The sequence below is a fragment of the Sapajus apella genome, unplaced genomic scaffold (genome assembly GCF_009761245.1).
Source record: "Sapajus apella isolate SASKATOON/1434 unplaced genomic scaffold, GSC_monkey_1.0 scaffold12, whole genome shotgun sequence".
In the NCBI taxonomy this organism is placed as follows: Eukaryota; Metazoa; Chordata; class Mammalia; order Primates; family Cebidae; genus Sapajus; species Sapajus apella.
The window spans coordinates 23,276,680-23,297,233 of record NW_022436952.1 but is presented as its reverse complement, the minus strand read 5'-3'; the positions used below and the strand labels follow the sequence as shown (position 1 = coordinate 23,297,233).

At 49.6% G+C, this 20,554-nt stretch overlaps 1 protein-coding gene across 7 annotated transcripts in view; it reads right to left on the bottom strand.

The window, feature by feature from the left end:
- Window positions 1–20,554, bottom strand: part of GAS7 (growth arrest specific 7) — a 277,284-nt gene that overhangs the window by 13,248 nt on the left and 243,482 nt on the right. For all 7 annotated transcript variants that reach the window (XM_032280280.1, XM_032280285.1, XM_032280286.1 and 4 more), the window contains 5 exons: window positions 18,836–18,951; window positions 15,782–15,856; window positions 9,936–10,014; window positions 2,131–2,259; window positions 978–1,101 (listed from right to left, as the gene is read on the bottom strand). In XM_032280280.1, the coding sequence (XP_032136171.1) occupies window positions 978–1,101; window positions 2,131–2,259; window positions 9,936–10,014; window positions 15,782–15,856; window positions 18,836–18,951 (523 nt within the window). The remainder of the gene's footprint in view (window positions 1–977; window positions 1,102–2,130; window positions 2,260–9,935; window positions 10,015–15,781; window positions 15,857–18,835; window positions 18,952–20,554) is intronic.

Genomic DNA, 20,554 nt, shown 5'->3' with positions numbered 1-20,554 from the left:
ATTTATTTTTTAAAATAACTTAATAATGTTAAACAGATCTCTTCCCCTTCTGGGTCCCCCTTCCCTCTACCAACAAATATACCGTGGCTTCTACTTCTGGATGCAGAAACTTATTACTGTGCATTATAAATCTGTATAATAAATGTTGTCCTTCTATTACATTGTTTATTAAATTTCTATCCTACCTTATTTTCAAATGTAAGGTGTTGCTTTCTTCCATAATGAAGTGAATTGTAATAGGTTCACCAGAAATTAAGGTGAAAGTGACCTACAGACCAAACTCTAATACTACAGCACACTTGGTAATTCCAGAGGCAACACGCATGTCCTCACGTGCAGTACAACTTAGCTTCCTTTAGATCTAGTTATGGAGGTTTTCACTGGTTCTCCCAGGCCTTCTCTTCTTCTTTTGTGTATTAGCTAACTTTTACCACTAGGTGGAAGCAGAAACCAACTGACTGGGAGACTCTTGAGACACTGAAATCTGGTTATTTCTTTAAATAAAATGTCAGCCTTTGTTCCCAGGGCAGGTGCCCATCACCATAGGTGAACCTAAGAGCATCGCTTCCTGGGGAGGTGGGCCGCTTGGGTGCACTGTCCACTTCTGTGGGCTCTGAACAGGGACCGGGCCCTGAGCAATCAGCACATAAAGGAGTCTGTCTACCTCCTGGTCAGAGATCTGGGGCTTGTGCAAAAAAACCCATCACTAGGGAGGGAGTAAGCAGTCCAGCCTCTGCCATGACCTGGAACTAGCCTGGCCTGTTTCCTTCCTCTGACCCCCGAAGTATCTTCCTTTGAGATCCCTGGGTGTGGGCCAGAGAGAAGAGAAGACGGGGTACCTCCTGGGAGACAAGGGAAGTAATTTCCCCCCTGCAGTCTTGCAAAGGAGAGATGCCCCCTCCCCAGTCACCCCATCTCCCAGCTCAGTGATCTCCCCTGTGCGCAGTGACCAGGCCAGGTGGGTGCCCGGCACTCACCAGCCTGTGTGGACTTCCTCCGCGCCTTCTTGATGTCCTCCTCTGTTTTGTTGCTCAGCTTGATTTCCAGCTGCTGCGTCTTCATCTCCAGGTCTCTCTGCCGCTCCGTGAGGGCTTTCCGGGCCTGGGGTCCAAGGACATGGAGAAGCTGCTGGTAAAGCTTGGAGCCAGGGGGCCTCATGGGCCATGCAGCCCAGCTTCCCTCTGGAGTCCTTTTGCCCCTTGTTTGTGTGGGTGATGCCATAGTGCCTCAGAGGGGCCCAGCTGCCAGAGCGGCATCACCCAGCTAGTTAGAGGCTACAACCCAGCTTTCATCCTTGCCTCTTCCAGTGACATCCGGACTCATCCTACATCAATATCTCAGACTTTTTCCCAGTGGAGCCTATATACAGACTGGGGACACAGGCAGTCCTAAAATCAGATCCCCTCTGCTTGGAAGGGACCACAAAGGCCACGTGCATTACCTCCCTGCAGCACTCAATAGGATGTAGCACCAGGCGTCCCGTTCCAGAGCCAGACACACCTTGACCCTCTCCCTCCCCTCACTCTGCTGCTTCTCCTCTGGCCACCACTGGCAGCTCCGCAGCCCTTGGGTGGAGGCAGCTGGCTGGGCCCAGGGTGTCCCACAGTGTGAGCCCCCTTCTCCTCCCTAAGGCACTGGAGGCTGGGAATCAGCCCCTGGCGAACACTCTCTTCCCTCCAGGGCTGAACTGCAGCTCCCTTGAGGTGAGATCACCCAGGACTCTGCCTCGTCCCTGAGCAGGAAGGAGAGCATGGAAGAGGTGACTGAGTCAGGAGGACTCTACCAGGTGAGGCTTAAACATGGGGCCTCCTGTGAACCAGCTGCAGCACCGCCAAGCTTGGGGTTTAATTGGTCACCCACAGCCACTCGACCCCCCACTGTGGCTGCGGCCTCTCGTCGCACCCCTGGCCCTTTGGGTGTTCATCTGAGCAGCACAGGGAAGCAGCTCCTATCTGCCCTGGGATGGGTGGGGGTGCTCAAGCATGGGCACGAGGCTTGGACATCCCCCTATTCCCCTACCTGGAGACAAAGACGCCGCCTTGTCGCACGCAGCCACTGCTGGCTTCCCAGTCCACCCTCTCAGGCAGCCCCCGACACACCTGCCCCGGCCTGGTGTCCTGGGCCTCTCACCTTCTCCACCGAGGCATAGCGGCTGGCGAGCTGCTTGCGAAGGTCGGCAATGTGGTGGTCGCACTTCTTCATGTCTTTCTTGAAGTTCTCACGGAAGTTCATCAGGGGCTTCTCCACCTCGCTGTGAAGCTGTTGGGAGGGTGGAGCAGCACACTCAGGACCCGGGGTGTCGGCTGTAAGCCAGGGCACGGAGGAGTGGTGGGAGGGGCACCCCCACCTCCCCAAGCAGGTGAGGGTGAGTGTGGGGCAGTGGCCTGGCAGGAAGGTGAGACAGCCCCTGACAAGTGGCTGCCTATCAGGTCTCAGCTTACGCAGGTCGCCTTAGCCCAGAAGGCCCCAACGCACATGTCTACAGGACGAGTGGTTAGCAACTAGAGCTTCTGCAGCTTTTAAATTTTATTTTTAGAATGTTTTACTGTCTATATTTATGGTTTACAATATGCTGTTTTGAAATATGTATACATTGTAGAATAGCTAAATCAAGTTAATAAATAATCAATGGGCTGGATGTGGTAGCTCATGCCTGTAATCCCAGCACTTTGGGAGGCCGAGGCAGGTGGATCACCTGAGGCCAGGAGTTCGAGGCCAGGAGTTTAGACCACCCTGACCAACATGGTAAAACCCGATCTCTACTAAAAATACACACACACACACACACACACACAAATTAGCTGGGCCTGGTGGCGGGTGCCTGTAATCCCAGCTACTCAGGAGGCTGAGGCAGGAGAATCACTTGAACCTGGGAGGCGGAGGCTGCAGTAAGCCAAGATCATGCCACTGTACTCCAGCCTGGGTGACAGAGTAAGACTCAGTCTCAAAAAAATAAGAATCTATTACCTCACATGCTTATTTTATTCCATAGCTTGTTGCACGGCTTTGTTATTGTGTTTCTCTCACTTATTTTCCAAACGGAGAGCTTTTTGGGGACAGAAACCACATCAGCGTCTGTGGCCCCAAGCACTTAGCACAGTGACTGGAGTATGCAGCTCCAGTAAAGAACAGTCGAACGAATGCCATCCAGTCAGCCAGTCTCAGCTCAGTCCTATTTCTTGAGCATCTACTCCACACCAGGTGCTGAGAATACAAAGGTAACCCAGACAGGGTCCAAACCTCGAGGAACTGATGGTGGGACCTGCTCAAGGCCTGCTGGACACTCACAAGGGCAGCTCTCCTGCACCACACTTGGAGGCTTTCTCAGCTTGCTCGGCTGCCCCGGGGAACAGGCACACTTTCCGTCCCCACCAAAGGGAACCGCCCCCGTATCCCAGGGGCCAGAGAAAAGGGTTTATACACCGTCAGAAGAGCTGGGTGGCATCAGGGTTTTCAGCTTTTTTCTTCCTTCCCTCTTTCCCACCCCACCCCCCTTGAAAAGAACTTTTCGTTAAAATTTGTTCTTTTTGGTTGTGAGCACATTTATTTTGTGGGAAAAAAGATCAACATGGACCTGCTGTGGTCAAAGTCAGGTGGCAGCCTAGCCCTGTGCCCTCCCCCAGCCCCACTGCCTGGAATCAGCCTCCCAGACCAACCCTCTTCAGTCTATGCCCACCACCCCCACCGCGAATCTGCCTCCAGCTGTCTCAGAGGTACCTCTGGGGAGCACAGCTCAACTTCCCTGGACAAGTGATACCCCAACTCGGGTTCTGTGACTTCTCTCCCTCCTTACCAGTTTTTTGCTGTACAATATCTTTTTCTCTGGAGACCACCAGGACTTAGTGTCCCTATGCTAAGCAACTGACTTACACAGGACTGGGAGCTCCAGGCAGGTCTGAGCACTGCTGTGCCTAGTGTCTGGTCAGGGCTGCTGCAGGGTGGGTGCCCCTTCTGTATTTGTAGAGAGAATGACAAACTCTTCAGAGCCCCAATCCCCTGGGTGACAAGAAGACAGCTTTGTCACTGGATGGCCTTCAAAAGATGAACAGAGAACTGGCCATCCAAACACTCCCTCCTCCTTGTGTTAAATGTGTCCTATTTTTCCGAGCCCCAGGAACCTTCCGTGTATAGGAAAACATCCCCATCTGGTGGCAGTTTGCAGGATGGTACAAAAATCTTGAGAGCTCATGAGAATGAATAAACCCCTTTCCCATGTACATAGATACGGCATTTGCTGAGTAGGAGGAGCTGTGTAATCTGTAAGGGAACCTGCTCCTGATTGAGAATCTGGGAGAGTTAGCTCAGCCTGCTAATTCAGAAACTCTGGGGTCTCTAAGGATGTGGAAAGCAAGTGACTTGCAGACTTTAATATGCCCAGGAATGACCGGGAAGAGTTTTCAACATTAAGGTTTCCTGGACCCCAGCCTCAGGTTCTCTGGTCTGACGAAAAGGCCATGAATCTGCCAATACGCCAAGAAGTTTTCCCCAAATTCAAATGACATTCTGGAAACATGACATTGCTAACTCTCAGAAGTGATTAGATTCCATAGGTGAGGATGCCTAGAGCTTCCCTCTCTCTACAAAGTACTATTTAAAGACACAATTTTTTTCTTTAAAATGATTAGCCTGGTATATTTAGTATTTTTTTTTTTTTTTGAGACAGAGTCTACCTCTGTCGCTCAGGCTGGAGTGCAGTGGCACAATCTTGGCTCACTACAACCTCTGCCTCCCGGGCTCAAGGGATTCTCCTGCCTCAGCCTCCTGAGTAGCTGGGACTACAGGTGTGTGCCACCACGCCCGGCTAATTTTTTGTTATTTTTGGTAGAGACGGGGTTTCAGGATGGTCTCGATCTCCTGACTTTGGATCTCCTGACTTTCAGGATGGTCTCCATCTGCCCGCCTCAGCCTCCCAAACTGCTGGGATTACAGGCATGAGCCACCGTGCCTGGCTAGGACTCATTCTTAACTTTTAAGCATCTTTGTGGAACCAGGAGTCAGAAGTCCTTCCTGGAAGTGTGTTTCTCGCAGACTTAGGCCAGCCTGTCATGGGCCCATCAGTTTTTTCTTTCCAAAACCCTCACTCTCTTTTCTTCCTTTTCATCTCACACATTAGAAGAGAACAAGAGAAATTCCAAGTTGGTGGGAATTTCAGAGACTGTCTAGTCTGATATTTTTCAGACAGTGTGTGGCCAAGAGTTGTGAAATCGATTTAACGGGCCAGGACCAGCTTTTTGGTGAGAATACCAGACTTGAACAGAAAATACCAGAGTATATTTTAAGTAGGAGAATAAATACTGTTTTATGGAACATTTGTTTCAGCTACAGATGTGTGAGTGTGTGTGTGCAGATACTGGAGTGGATACCTACAGATGTGTTCTGAATGCTCATGTAAAATGCATCATTTGTAAATTACTGTCAAATAAGTTTAAAGAGACTGATCTGAATTCTTCATTTCATATGTGAAGAAATGAAACCCCAGGAGAACTACGTGACTTGCCCAAGGTCACAGAGCTTCTTGATGACAGCACTGAGCTCCAGCTCATGTCTCTTGACTCCCCTGTCCCCTAAATCTTCTGACAGAACGCATGGCCTCCACCACATGAGATTTTCTACCGGCAGAAGGAATTCTGCTATCCTCTCTTCTTCAGCAGCCGCCAGGTATAACTTCCTTTGTATATAACACACTCATTTCATCAGCAACCTGTTGCTATTAGCAATGGCTTGACTAGTGGACCAGAAAAACCAGAAAAATTGCTGTAACAAAATTGCGTTTCTTATAGAGCTTTTACCCCTGACACAGAGCATTCAGAGCAGAATTTCAATAAGCCTTTCAGGGCAGACGTTAAAAAGGGTTTTCAGCATATGGAGCTATATTATGAGCTATATTATTCATGGCAGTCAAATAAATCCTTGGAGCCACTTTCTTCTCCAGGGATCTCCATAAAACTACTAGGCTGCTGCTATGATCACCTGAGGCCACCAACACTGACTGACAGCCTGGAAGCAGTAGCAAAGTCCTTTTTGCATGACGGGTCTTCAGGAGCCTCCCATCAGCTGAATGGTGAGGTCTGTCCTGCATCCTGAATGCTGACTTAAAATGTCCTGAGCATTTGGTTGTCTGGGGCCACTGGCAACCTCTGGAAGGGCAGAGGGGTCCTCAAGAAAAGGCTGTTTTCAATGCCATTGGTCTGCCAAAGAGGGGGTGCTGTTGGAAGACAAGCTCTGGGGACCACGTCTCCCACTGGGGAAGGAGACCCTTAATCACCTTCAGCCTTCTACACTGCATCTCAAAAGGAGAAGTTAGAAGTTAGCCAGAGAAGGGACCGGTTGGTGCCGCCAGCCTGGTTAAGGATAAGACCATTACTGCTGACCACAATCCCATCTATATATCACGGATATGGAATGGAGGAATCTCTCCGAAAGCATTGTTTTTACTTAAATAGGATCAAACCCCTACTCCATGCCTATTTCCTGGGTCAAGACCCTTTCACGTGTAATTTCTAGAGCTGTAAGCCCATGACCCTTTCACATATTATTTCTAGAGCTGTAAGCCCAAGACCCTTTGACATGTAATTTCTAGAGCTGTAAGCCCAAGACCCTTTCACATGTAATTTCTAGAGCTGTAAGCCTTTACAAGGGCAGGGACTTTCTTTGTGAGCTGAGCTTGGCTGTTAGGCAACTATGCCGCCCTGCTCCCGGCCAAATAAATCACCCCTTCCTTCCCTGTTTGGTGCTTGAGAGTTTGTTTCATGGCCTTTCCTGCTTTACCATTGGCTCAGTCCTCTCCTTTGCTTCCTTTGTGACTGAGCCCACCTGGCTGTGTGGCCGTGGGCTGTGATCTCTCCCCTCATCCCTTCTCACTGTGAAATGGGGATGCTATCTCCCATGGTGGCTGGTGGCGATGAGTTATATCCTGAACGGCCATCCACACCACTCATGTCACCACAATCACGTCGGAGAGGGTTTTGCCACCTATTGAGTACTCTAAACAATCAAGAATCAGGGATCCTACTGATGGAGAGTAAACGCCACCAGGATTCCCAGGGACCCAGCAGGTGACCTTTGCGAAGCTGGAAACTCTTGCTCCCAGCCCCACCCCATCACAATGGCAGCATGCCCAGGCATCTTGCCAGTCAATGAAAGTTTCCATCACAGCAGAGAATGGAGCTGCTGGAGGCTCTGACAGGAGAAGAGAGGCCTTGTGGGGAATGCTACTCATTCATGGTCTGCAGCTTAAAAATAACTTGCTCCTTTGGAGGCTATGCAGGAAAAAGACTCATTCATGGAGTTCCCTTCTCTGCCAGGACATGAGTATCAATTTTCTTATGAAGTGTTTGGTGTAATGAGATTATTTAATGTGCCTTCACTAGCTAGGAATTCTCACTCATATCTGGGTGGCAATTCAAACTTGGGGCACACTAAGTCTTGGGGAACTGTATGTAGCAGCTCTGTTCCCTCTTTCCACTCAGCTCTTCAGAAGGTCCTCTTACGTGTCTCAGCCATCTGAGTCATTCATTCTGCCTTCTGTGTGTAGAGTAGCATCAGAATTCCTGAAAATTTAATATTCAGCTCTTGGGAGTCATTGGGAGCGGGTCTCAGCACATCTGTGTTTCTCAGGGCAGTCCCTGAGCGAGGAAGCCCTGATCTCTTTTTGCCCAGCTTTCACAGGAACGGCATAGCATGTCCTGTCTCTTCCTAGTGTCAGGAAATACTAGGTTATGAACAAGGGAGAATTATTTTTTATTTGTGGTTGTTGCAAAATCTCAGAACAAGTAAAGGGTCCTTCTTTCATTTAGTTCTGAAGATGCCAGCGCCAGGACTCGAGGGCAGGGTGTTTCTGTCCTATCCCTATCCTCAGGGCTCAGGATGGTGCCTTGCACATAGTAGATGCTCAGTAAATATTTTCTTATTGAGTCATGAATGAGTGGAGCCCTCTGACTATCTCCTCCCCACCCCCAGTCTTTTCTGGTCTCCTTTCTCTCAAGATATCTCCATGTTTCCAAGTGTCTCTCTCCTCCCTGGCACATATCTCCAGGTCCTCTGTCCAACTCTCAGCTACTTTTTAGATGAAAAATAAACTAAATCTCTCAGTAAAATAATCCACTCTAGAGTGTGCATGATTGATGGGGCTACCCATGAACAGGCCTGCCTTGTAAAGAAAATTAATATGCCTTCACTAGCTGGGAATTCTCACAACTGGGTGTCAACTCAATCTTGGGGTACACTAAGCCATGGGGAGCTATATAGCAGCTGTTCCCTCTTCCCACCCAGCTCTTTCAAAAGTCCTCTCACGTATCTCAGCCATCTGAGTCATTCATTCTGCCTTCTGTGTGCAGAGTGCCATCATGGGCTCCCCATCGTATGAGATCCCAAAGCAGGGAATTGCCATTGCAGCGGGAAGAGCATGAGGAAAGAGACAAGACCAGCAAGTGCTGAATGTGGAAGCCCCAGGAAGGAGCAACCATCTTTGAGGGATGCAACCTTCAAATGACCAAGGATGTGTTTCAAGAAGGGAGACTCAGAGTTTAGGCACTTGACCCTGCTGTGTCTGACTAGCGATGGTGGGGGGGCAGAGGGAAGAGAGAGGCGGCCAGGGTCACTGGGGTGGTGCCGCTCTGAAAGGTCCCTCTTTTTTTAAAAGGCAGGCCTGTTCATGGGTTGTCCCACCAGTCATGCATACTTTAGAGTGGATTATTTCACTGAGAGATTTAGTTTATTTTTCATCGAAAAATTAGCTGAGAGTCGGAGAGAGAACCTGGAGATATGTGCCAGGGAGTAGGGAGGAGAGTGTCATTTGGAAACATGGAGAAATCTTGAGAGAAAAGAGACCAGAAAAGACTGGGGGTGGGGAGGAGACAGTCAGAGGGCTCCACTCATTCATGACTCAATAAGAAAATATTCACTGAGCATCTACTATGTGCAAGGCACCATCCTGAGCCTGAGGATAGGGATAGGACAGAAACACCCTGCCCTCGAGTCCTGATGCTGGCATCTTCAGAACTAAATCAAAGAAGGACCCTTTACTTGTTCTGAAATTTTGCAACCACCACAAATTTAAAAAAAAAATATTCCTTTGTCACAACCTAGTATTTCCTGACACTAGGAAGAGACAGGACATGCTATGCCGTTCCTGTGAAAGCTGGGCAAAAAGAAAACAGGGCTTCCTCACTCAGGGACTGCCCTGAGAAACACAGATGTGCTAAGACCCGCTCCCAATGGCTCCCAAGAGCTGAATATTAAATTTTCAGGAATTGTTTGCTGGTTGTTAAACACAGCCATTATTAAAAAGGAAATAATATAAACTTATAATTAAATAAATTATAGAAAAACCAAAGGTAATAGGCCAGGTATAGTGGCTCATGTCCGTGATCCCAGCATTTTGGGAGGCAGAGGCAGGAAGACTGCTTCAAGCCAGGAGTTCGAGACCAGCCTGGGAGAAATAGCAAGATCCCATCTCTACAAAGAAATAAAAAATTACCCAGGTGTAGCTGCATATACCTGTTGTCCCAGCTACTTGGGAGGCTGAGGTGGGAGGATCATTTGAGCTCAGGAGGCTGAGGCTGCAGTGAGCTATGATCACTCCACTCCATTCCGGCCTGGGCAACAGAGTGAGACCTTGTCTTTAAAAAAATAATAATAAACAACAAAAAAGGTAATACACAGTCAGCACTTACCACTTCCTAACTACACTTTACTATTTTCCCTGCTCTTAGATATTGATGGTTATGGGTACTACTGTATTTGTATAAAAACACCACCTCTGGTGAGCTACTGGGCATCTCCTCCCAACTCCATATTCCGTGACTTCATGTTAATAGCTTGAAGTTTACACCAGGGAAAGTGGCAAACACGACATGCTGGAGGGATAGTTGTTAACTGTTTTTCAGCATCCCAGTGTGTAAGATCAACTGAGAGAGGCTGCAGGGAGGCGTTACCTTGGCAGAGAACTTGAGATGAACTTCTGCTTCGTCTGCAAGGCTCTTCTTCACCTGGGCCCATGCTTCTCCCAAGGAGCTGCAAACAAAGACCATCAGACTCAGGTCAGAAGCCAAAGCCCTTCCTGAGGTGGGACAGTGGGGCTCGACCCCGGGTCTTAGGGAGGTATATGACAACTGAGAATGTGGACGTGGATGAGGCGGAGGCCAGGCAGAAACCAGACACAGGCATCACGTTTCAACTCACAGAGTCATACGAGCCACCAAGGTCCGAGTGAGCTCACCTTACCTCTGGAACTAAGCGAACGGACTGTGGCACAGAGCCGAGTGGCTGTGGGGATTTCTAGAAACCCAGAGGCTGGCAAAGACCAGGGGACGTGCAGGAAGCAGGTATGGGGAAGTTCCAAAGTCTCAGCTGCGATAAGGGCCTTGACCCCTGGGCTGTCACTGGCTCCAGAGCTTTCACGTCACCCCTCCCTGGTTTGCTGATGAGGGGTGCAAGCATCTGTTAATAAATCAAGGAAGGAAAACAGGTTCCATTCCAGGGAGAAGCTCTTGTCAAACAGAAGTCACCTCACAGCCCTGCTTATGGGCAAAACCCCAGCCGCTTGGCTTCCAGGAGGGGCAAAGATGGACCGTGTGGGTCTAGCAATGGGGATGCAGCCGCAGAGCAGAGAAGGCTCGCATGGCCATCCTCGGAAGCACAGTCCCCTCTAGCACCACTTCTCTAGCTGTGAGCCCTGATGCTGCCCACAGCTCACTGGAGAAGGGCCGGGTCCTCTCAGCAGAATCACTTCTGTACTCCGAGGAGAGGCTTCATGTAGAAGACATCTCCTGAAGTCCCTAAGACTTATCAGTGCAGGCTACATTTTGTGTGATTTGGAGCTCTTTAACCCCCTGACCTCTCCAAATGACACCCCTGCTTTCTTGCTCCCAGCCTCTTCAACACAGCCAGTAAATCCAGGCTGACTGTTCAGTTGACTTAATATCATCCAAAAGCCACTTCCCCCAGAGAATTCATTAAAGTCAAGTGGCAAAAGCTGATTAAAAGACAGCGTGTGCTGAGGCTTCTGGGTCTGCAGCAGAGCAGCCAGCAGTGAGGAACTGCCTGGCAGAGCACAGCAGATCCCTCTGATCACTGGCCAGGCCTGTGTGGTGGTGGCGCTGGCTCAGGCCGAGGTGGGTGTTTATGGGAAATGACTGCCTGATTTTACCTAGGAGTCCAACAGCAAAGACAGATCCCCTCAGTGATCCCGGCAGGGAAGCCACCAGAGAAGTATTGGAGTATGAAATCTAAGCTGTTGACCTTAGTCTTCGCCTGAAGGGCCTGAGCTCCAGGAAACTGTGCTGGGGCACTCGATACCCTCTGGGTGGCTTGGGTGCCCCACCTGATTCAACAGGTGGGTAGGAGGTCCAGGGGTGGCAGAAGCAGTCCTGGCAGTTACACTGATCAGCGGAACAGAACACAGTCACACAGCTAGGGCTGACTGACCTGCAGCAAAGAGGTCAAGGTGTTTCCACAGGGGAAACAGATGGTCTTGTTAACAAATGGTACAGAGACAACCGTACATCCACAGGAGGAAACGGAATCTTGGCCCTACCTCACGCCATACACACAAATTATCTCAACATGCCTCCTAGATCCAGGGTAAAAGCCAACACTATAAGAAGCTTACAGAAGCTGTCCTGGGAGGAATGGGAACTCAATTAAAGGGAGGTAAGAGAGGTTTGTCCCTGCAGCTAAGCGACACACAGCAGCCTGCGGGAGGTACCAACAAGAGCCACAGAAGCCAAAAAGGCCCTGGGCCACGGCTAGTGCCTACACTTTGTGTGAGCATGTGCATCTTTCTACAGAGCTGTCAGTCTACTGTCAGCAGAGCACATGGCAGGTAATTGGCCCAGGGATAGCCGTGGTGACCTGAGAATGTCATCTCTGGGCAACTGGGAGGAAAGGAAGAACCATGGTTTTCCACCCAACATGACACCCTCAGCTCTACCTCCATCCCCGGCATTCCTAAGTGGGAGGACATCTCTGCAGACATTCAGATGGGCCCCTCCGAGCTGGCGCATCCTTGGTGAAGGCCTCCCTGCTCTCCAATTTCCAGGCTCTTTGGAGTCACTTCACCATTTATTAAAAAGCTGCTTACAAATTCTCTCATTTGAAAAGAGATTTTTTCATCTGATAAACGGTTAATGAAAAACAGCACAAAGCCTGAGATATGCCTCTGTTCCAGCATACAATCTGAGGCATGCCAAATCTAAATGTGTGTTGCCGTCATGACTGCCAACTAGGAAAACCAAAATCCCATTTCCTTTCCACACAGGAGAGAAAAACTCAAGGCAGAATAAACAACCAAATTCTATTTACCCGTGTGCCCATGCCCTGTGAAATCTAATTTGGACACAAGTTGAATTGCAAAAGCCACTGAAGCCTCCCTGATCAGCATCTTCCTCAACTGCTCCAAATTTCTAGGCTCCTGCTTTGCTTTAAAAGCCTTCAAGGAGATGGGGTTAAATGTCCAAAGCTGTATGTAAATGTAAATCAGTGTCGTTGCACATTGTATGGAGGGGGCTCACGTGTTCACGCTTCGTTGCCTGCTGCAGGAGTGTGTGCACGGCGCTGCTGTGTGTGCGCACAGGGAGAGGGGAAATGTGTACCCATACAGGGCAGTGGCCCTGAAACATGTATGTGAGCTTCTGTTGTGTTCGTCTCTTTGTTTGTCCATGCATGTGTGTACAGTATGGCGGTATGGGCCTGACTCACAGAGCTGGACTGCTCGGGTGAGGAGCATATGCTTTGCTTGTTGGCCAGGACACAGTGTCCTTGGCAGCAGCCCAGGCCGGAGAGGTGGAAGCCAGAAGACTCCGGAGCGGCACAGTGGCAGCGGAATACTTTGGAAAGCCCCTTCCCAGGCAGTGATGGCTGCTCCTCTACGTGCCCCCTTCCTGCCCCTATCTCAAGCCCCGTACACAGACCAGGAGGAGGCCAGGAATGAACGAAGCTCATTTACATCTGTGGAAGGGACGCTGGCCTTGCTGGGCCACCCTGTGGTCTGTGGCTGGTGGGGAGGGTGAGAACCATTCAAAGGAGGCCGCCTGGCTGCACAGCCAGCCCATGTGGACGGCTTAATCAAAGCCACATTTGGGTTGGCAAAATCTCGGTCCCCTGAAGGATTTCAAGCCATAAAGGCAGATTTGGACTGGATCAACATCACGGCTCACTGACAGCTACAACCATCCCACAACAGAAGGTCTTCCTTCCCTGGGGGTTCACTCCCCCTTGGAGGAGGAATTCAAACACAGACCAGCACCAGAGGGAGGTCGGAACGGAGAGGACCTCTGGGGACTTTTTCACCTCTAGCCTCCTGAGAGTCTTTACATATATATATGTGTGTGTGTGTGTGTGTGTGTGTGTGTGTGTGTGTATATATGTGTGTGTGTGTGTGTGTGTGTGCACGTGTGTGTGTGTGTATATATTTTATTGAGGTCAAATTCACATAACATAAAATTAACCATTAAAAAGTGAAAAATCTAGGCACATTTAGGACAAGACCAAATCAAACACCGGTTTTGTGAGTGCCACTACCACCTCTATCTAGCTCCTAAACATTTTCGTCATGCTATTACGGACTGAAGGTTTGTGTCCTGCCAAAATTCTTATGTGGAAACCCTAACCCCGCCCATGTGGCTGCATTTGGCAACGGGGCCTTTAAGGAAGTAACTGAGATTAAATGAGGCCAACAGGGTGCAGCCCTGATCTGATAGGATTAGTGTCCTTATAAAAATAGACATCAGCTGGTCGCGGTGGCTCACACCTGTAATTCCAGCAGTTTGGGAGGCCGAGGCAGCTCGATTGCCTGAGGTCAGGAGTTCAAGACCAGCCTGACCAACATGGCGAAACCCTGTCTCTACTAGAAATACAAAAAATTAGCCGGGTAGCACACATCTGTAGTCCCAGCTACTTGGGAGGAGGAGGTTGCAGTGAGCCGAGATCAGGTCACTGTACTCCAGCTTGGGCGACAGAGCAAGGCTCCGTCTCCCAAAAAAACAAAACAAACAAAGAAAAAAAAAAAAACAGACATCACAGAGCTCTCGCTCTCTTTGAGCACACACAAAGGAAAGGCTCCATGAACACACAATGAGGAGGTGACCATCTGCAATCCAATGGGAGAGTCCTTACCAGACACCAACCCTGCTGGCTGGCACCTTGATCTTGGACTTCCCAGCCTCCAGAGTCACAAAAAAATAAATTCCTGTAGTTTCAGCCACCCAGTCTGGGACATCTTGTTGTGGTTGCCCAAGCAGATGAATACACACTCCAAAAGGAAACCCAGTACCCGCTAAGCAGTCACAACCCATTCCCTCCTCCCCCAGCCCCTGGCAAATGACAATCTACTTTCCGTTTCCACAGGCTTGCCTGCCTGGACTTTTCATGTAAATGGAATTATACACCATAAGACCTTTTGTGCCCGGCTTCTTTCACTTTGCAGAATGTTTTCGAGGCTTATCCACACAGGAGCATGTATTAGTATTCCATTCCTTTTCATGGCTGAATAATATTCCATCATCTATCCATGGATAGCCATTGTGCATACCCCAACATTTGTTTATCCACTCATCCCCAGGTGGAATGTGGGTTGTTTCCATGTTTTGGCTATTATAAATATTGCTGCTCTGTACGTGTGTATAAATGTATTACTTTGAGTGCCTGTACTCAATTCTTTTGGGTTTCATCCTAGGAATGGAATTGCTGGGTCATATGGTAATTCCATGTTTAGCTTTTTGAGAAACAACCAGACTGTTTTCCACAGCAGCTGTACCATTTTCCATTCCCCACAGGGGTGCACATGCGCTCACATTTTACACACTAGGAATCCTTCTGTGGCTGGGAGGGTTGCGTTAAGCTTCTCCAAGCTTCTCTCTTTATACCATTGTTTCCTCACACTTGAGCTATGCAACCTCTCAATTACCCACCAGTTTAATGGGTCATAAAATAAGGATTTGATTACACAAATTGAAACCTGGCAGTGCCCAGGTCCCGCTCAAGGAGGTCTGGATAGTCACAGCATCAGTGGGAAGGGGAGCCTATGCCTCAAGCCCACAGGAGAGAGATCTAAACAACACCCTCTCATACCCAGCTTCCTCCCAGTCTGGCCCTAAAGAAAGGGGAGCTGGAGTGGCCATCTAGGGGCTGCTGCCCAGCTACCAGCAGTCAGACCAGAGAGGATTCTGACATACTCCAGCCTCTAGAAGGTGGCCCTGGGTCACTACAGAGAAGACAATGTGGAAGTGCCTTTTTTTTTTTTTTTTTTTTTTTTTTTTTGAGACAGACTCTTGCTCTGTCACCCAGGCTGGAGTGCAATGGCATGGTCTCGGCTCACTGCAACCTCTGCCTCTTAGTTCAAGCTATTCTCCTGCCTCAGACTCCTGAGTAGCTGGGACTATAGGCACCTGCCACGATGCTAGGCGAATTTTTGTATTTTTAGTAGAGATGTGGTTTCACTATGTTGGCCAGGCTGGTCTCAAACTCCTGACCTTGTGATCCACCCGCCTCAGCCTCCGAAAGTGCTGGGATTATGGGCATGAGCCACTGCACCCAGCCGAAGTGCCCCTTTGAGTGTGGATGCCTACGCCTTGAGTCATGGGTGCCCAGCTTGGGCAACGGGCACACACCTTAAGTCATGGGCGCCAATTGAGCAGTGAGTGCGCACTTTGAGCCAGGCCTACGGAGATCTCCCCATCCAAAGTGGGGCCATGCCAGTGATCAAAGATGAGTGGCTGATCCCCCCTTCCTCAGTGACACCCCCCTCATCCTCCCCATTCCTACTTCTCTCCTATCCACTCACCCTTCCTCCTGTGAAGCCAAGGAGTTCTGAGAGAGCTTCGCCAAGTTCTTCGCATAGTCTTCTTCAATCTTTATCCTGCAAAGAAAGAAAACCCAACACACATCAGCTCTCCAGTTCCAGGTTGTAGGTCTGCCCTGCTGCCTTGCACACCTCAGCCGTGGAAAGGAACCCACTAGGCCATAAGCTCTGAGACTACATGACTCTTGCCTGTCCACCTGACACGCAGTCGGTGCTTAATAAATACTTGCTGGATACATGAATGAACCAAACTCTTTGGCCCTCCATCTCCTCATCTGCAATATTTTCTCCTGTCTCCTAGGGCTGTGAACACGAGAACTGCCATTTACATAGCTCCTAGCACAGAGTGGGAAACATGAGAGACCCCTGAATGGATAAATGAATGAATGAAAGAAGAAAGAAATGAATGCTTGCAATTCATGATGGACCACCAGCAATACCCAGTGCTCTTCCCTCTCCCTTCCAGCCCCAGAACTCCCAGGTGGCCTCGGGCCCTCGGCAGCAGGAACAGAGGATCTCCCTACCGTCTCACACCCCCCAATGCCTGATTGTCAAGCCCGCTGGGTACAAGTATTTCCATGGAAACCTGGCAATGCCCAGGGCAGTAGGTAGATTCTATTTCCCTGGAGAGGAAAGGTGCCTTGGATGTAGCTTCCAGGCAGGCCCTTGACACATCTGCAAAGCAACTTGCCAGCGAGTGTCCTGTATTATGTGGCAGGTCCGTGTTAAGCACGTCGTCAGAGGTATTGTTTACCACCTAAGTGGTCCTCTGGGCCACAGTGGGAGACAGAGGAGCTATGCTTATACCAACCAGAGCTGGCCAGAGCCCAGGCATCAGAGAGCCCCCCGTCCATCACACAGCGAACAGAGAAGCTCCAGAGACGCTGGGACCACAGCCTTTGCTTCCCAGCCGCTCAAGCAGCTGCACCCAAAGTGTGCCATGATGGAGAGGGCAGCTGACAAAGTCTGGTGGCAGTGTTCCGAGTAATAATATTTGCATGCCTTGGCATCAAGAGACTCACAGTCTCGTTCCTTCTTGCACTGCCTTCCTCTCACCTTCACCTTCCGCTGGTCTCCAGGTCCTCCAGGGTCTAATTCTGATTGATCCCCTCTGTCACTTCCTCTCCATTGCCCCTCCCTTTACCTCCAGACTGTGGCCAAGAGGTATCTCTAGAAAGTACATCTACCCATGCCACGTTCCCGGCTCCTCAGTGCCGACTGCACACACCAGACACGGAAGATGCATACGCCGTCTGCCTCCTGTGTCTCACCTCCGGGCCCAAAGCATGCGTCACCTCCACGTCTGCCCCACTTCCCGAAACCAAGGCCCCAGCAGACGAGCCAGCACTTGTCCTTGAGCCAGGCCAGCTCCCAACCCTGAGCCTCGGATCTCACCTCTCCTGGCACTAAAAGGCCTTCTCTGCAAGATCCCAAGGTGGATCGAGAAAAGTTACAGGTGTGTGCATTTTCCCTAGGAAGCCCTGAACGCCCTGAAATGGCAGTTTCCATTTATTGGCTAACAAGATGTTGTTATGGAAATGTAAACCAGAAGCGTGTTCAAGCTCTGGCTCTTACGGGCCATTTTCCTATCTGCCTGTTTTATACCATTGTTTCCTCACACCCGAGCTATGCAACCTCTCAATTTCCCACCAGTTTAATGGGTCATAAAACAAGGATTTGATTATACAAATTGAAAATAGGCCCTCTGTCTATGGCCATACCACCCTGAATACATCCGATCTCATCTGACGATAGGCCCTCTAAAGGAAAGGGGTGCTTTAAAATGCCAAACCTGCCAGGCACAGTGGCTCATGCCTGTAATCCTAGCACTTTGGGAGGCCAAGGCAGGTGAATCATGAGGTCAGTTCAAGACCAGCCTGGGCAACATGGTGAAACCCCATCTCTACTAAAAATACAAAAATTAGCCTGGCATGATGGCGTGCATCTGCGATCCTAGTTACTCAGGAGGCTGAGGCAGGAGAACTGTTTGAACCCAGGAGGCGGAGGTTGCAGTGAGCTGAGATAGTGCCACTGCACTCCAGCCTGGGTGACAAGAGCAAGACTCTGTCTCAGAAGAAAAAAAAAAAAAAAAAAGGCCAAAGCATTATTACTTGATTATTGCTATTATAATTAAAAAAGAAATATTTTTAAAAGATATTACAATTCACTATATTTCCAGTATGCACTGGAAACTCAAGATGGAAAGGTGTGTGTGTATGTTTGTGTGCGCGCATGCATACATGTGTGATAAGTGGGTATGTGAAGATATGTGGGTACGTGTGTGCTAAACAGAGCCTCAGAACTGGTGGCAGGGGAGAGAGAGAGGGAGCAAGTGAGGGAGGGAGAGAGGGAGGGAGGGGAGAGGAGAGGGAGACAGAGAAGGAACCTCTCTTTCTCTTTGTAGATTTCTCCATTTCCATTGGGCTAAATTTATTGTTTCTTAATCTGTGTTCCCAGCCTCTGTAGATAAAACACTGTTAGAATCCCTGAGGCAGGGATGGGGTAGGAGGAGGGTTCTGCATCTCATGCCCCAGACACAGTTTTAGCTAAAGATGAATTGAACTGTCACATTCCCCCCATTGGTTATGGTCAAGGGCAGTGCTTCAAATAATGGCCAGGTATGTAAGTAAAGGAGTGAAGAAGTCTGCAGGGGAAGACAGTTGGGAGTGGTGGAGACTGTGGCAAAATGGAAACACACACCCCTCTATAAGAGTAGCTGCTATTCAGCTCCAACCAATTGTCGAATGAGGGATGTGGAGTCAATCCTGCCAATGCTTCTGCTCTTTCAAGATGTGCTAAATATCCAGATTTTAATATGAAATCTACCAATTAAGTGTTGGTTCAAATCTTTCAAAACACTCTGTCAGCTAAAGCTACACATCTGCTGGCCAGATCTATCCCAGGGCCCAGGGGTTTGCGACCCGAGGCTAACCAGCCCAATGCTGAATGTGCAGGGCTGAGTCCTGCTGCTGTCACCCCTTGGCCATGGGGAACACTGGTGCCAGGCCCCAGGGCTGAGAGGGGCCCAGGCTTCACCTTTCCCGGATGAATTCTGACATCTCCTTCTGCATCTGTTTGCCCTTCAGCTGTTTCTGGAGCAGTAGTTCAAAGCCAGCCACAGTGCCGTTGCCTTGGGGGTCCTTCTTATCAGCCTACAAAGGAAGCAGAGCACAAGAGTTTAGGGCACATCTGCGTCTGGAGCCAGGGAGAATGGCCTGGGGGGAGGACAGCTCCCAGTTGTGCCTGACAACCCCAGCCCAGCACAAGAGGAGGGATGGGAGCGGCAGTCTCTGCTGCCCTAACTTGGAACTCTCTCCTGGTGCCCCCACTCCCAACAGCACGTTCTCATGCTCAGGCTCTTATGGTTACCGCATCCCCACATGCAAGCCCCTTAACTCCCCCAACCTGGGACCAAGAGGAAGAAGGGCAAGTGTTCGAGAGCAGCAGCTGCGATGCCTAACAGCCTACGACTTCCAACCAGGTGGCTGCAGAGACTGGCTTGACCCTCAGCGAATCCTGGTGTTCTGACCCCAAGCTGGACTGTGTGTGACTCCAAGCTCAGGAGCCGGTGCCCCCATCCTTAAGCCACCCTGTCTTCTACCAGCTGCGTACACTGGCAGGGCAGTGACATCCTCTAACCAACACATTCATAACAGATCACAGGAAAGAAGAAAAAATCATAGGCAGAAAGCGGGCTGAAGGGAAGCCAGAGGAGAGAACAGGACAGGTTGCCCTGAAATACTGGCTGGGTGACCTCGGCCAAGTTCTTCACTCACTCGAGGCCTAAGCTTCCTCATCTGCAAAACTGAGTAAGTAATAGCCCTACTCTCAAATGGTCATTTCAGGGTAAATGACATCTATCTATGTGTATATATGGCTGAGCACATAATATGTGCTCAATAAATGTATTATTAGTTACTTTTAAATAAAAGTCAGAACTTGGGGAAGATGTGTAAGTCAATTAAATAAATACTTAGGACCCAATTAATTTTGCAAATATTCTTAAAATTTCAAAATTAAATGATTTAATTTGTTTTACTTGCATTTCTTCAAGCATACCTGAATGCCCCTTTCCTGCCATTCCTCTGTCTGAGGTTTAGCCACACATGGCCCTGCACAGCCGTGGCTGCTGGAGCACCAGCACCTAGGGCCATCCCAGGCACTGGCATCACCATGCCTAAAAGTCTCCTCCTCCTCACAGCTTTTCCCTATCAGGAACCCAGGGTAAAACTTTGGGACTTAATGGAAGGTATTCAGAACAGGTTTTTTATATCCCAGAGGGAGAGGTGCAATGGTGGGAACAGTGTCCCAGCATCTGGTAGGACTCAGGTTCTTGTGTCTGCTCAGCCACAGGGTGGCAAGTCCAGGACCGTCTAATCCTAAGATCAGCCGCTTGAAATAGGAGCGGGCTGCACCTCCCAGGTCCCATCCAGATCAGACATCTTAGGAGAGGGGAAAGAAAAGGGGTGGTTGATGCCTGCAGGGAACCCCATTTTACCATCATCAAGTAGATGAAGGATTTTATAGACTCCTTCCCATCCTCCCCCAGGGTGGGACACGTCCCTCGTGTACCATAACTCAAACCCCACTGGACACACTGCTAACATCCCTGCTGACAGGGAGATCACCGTCCCACGGGGTCACAGCGGGGCTGCTCTTGCAGTTTAAAAGCAATGTCCACTGAAGATCACTGCACTTCACTCTGTGAATGTTACATCTTGATGAAAAAGTAAAAGGGAAATTACCCAAATAGCT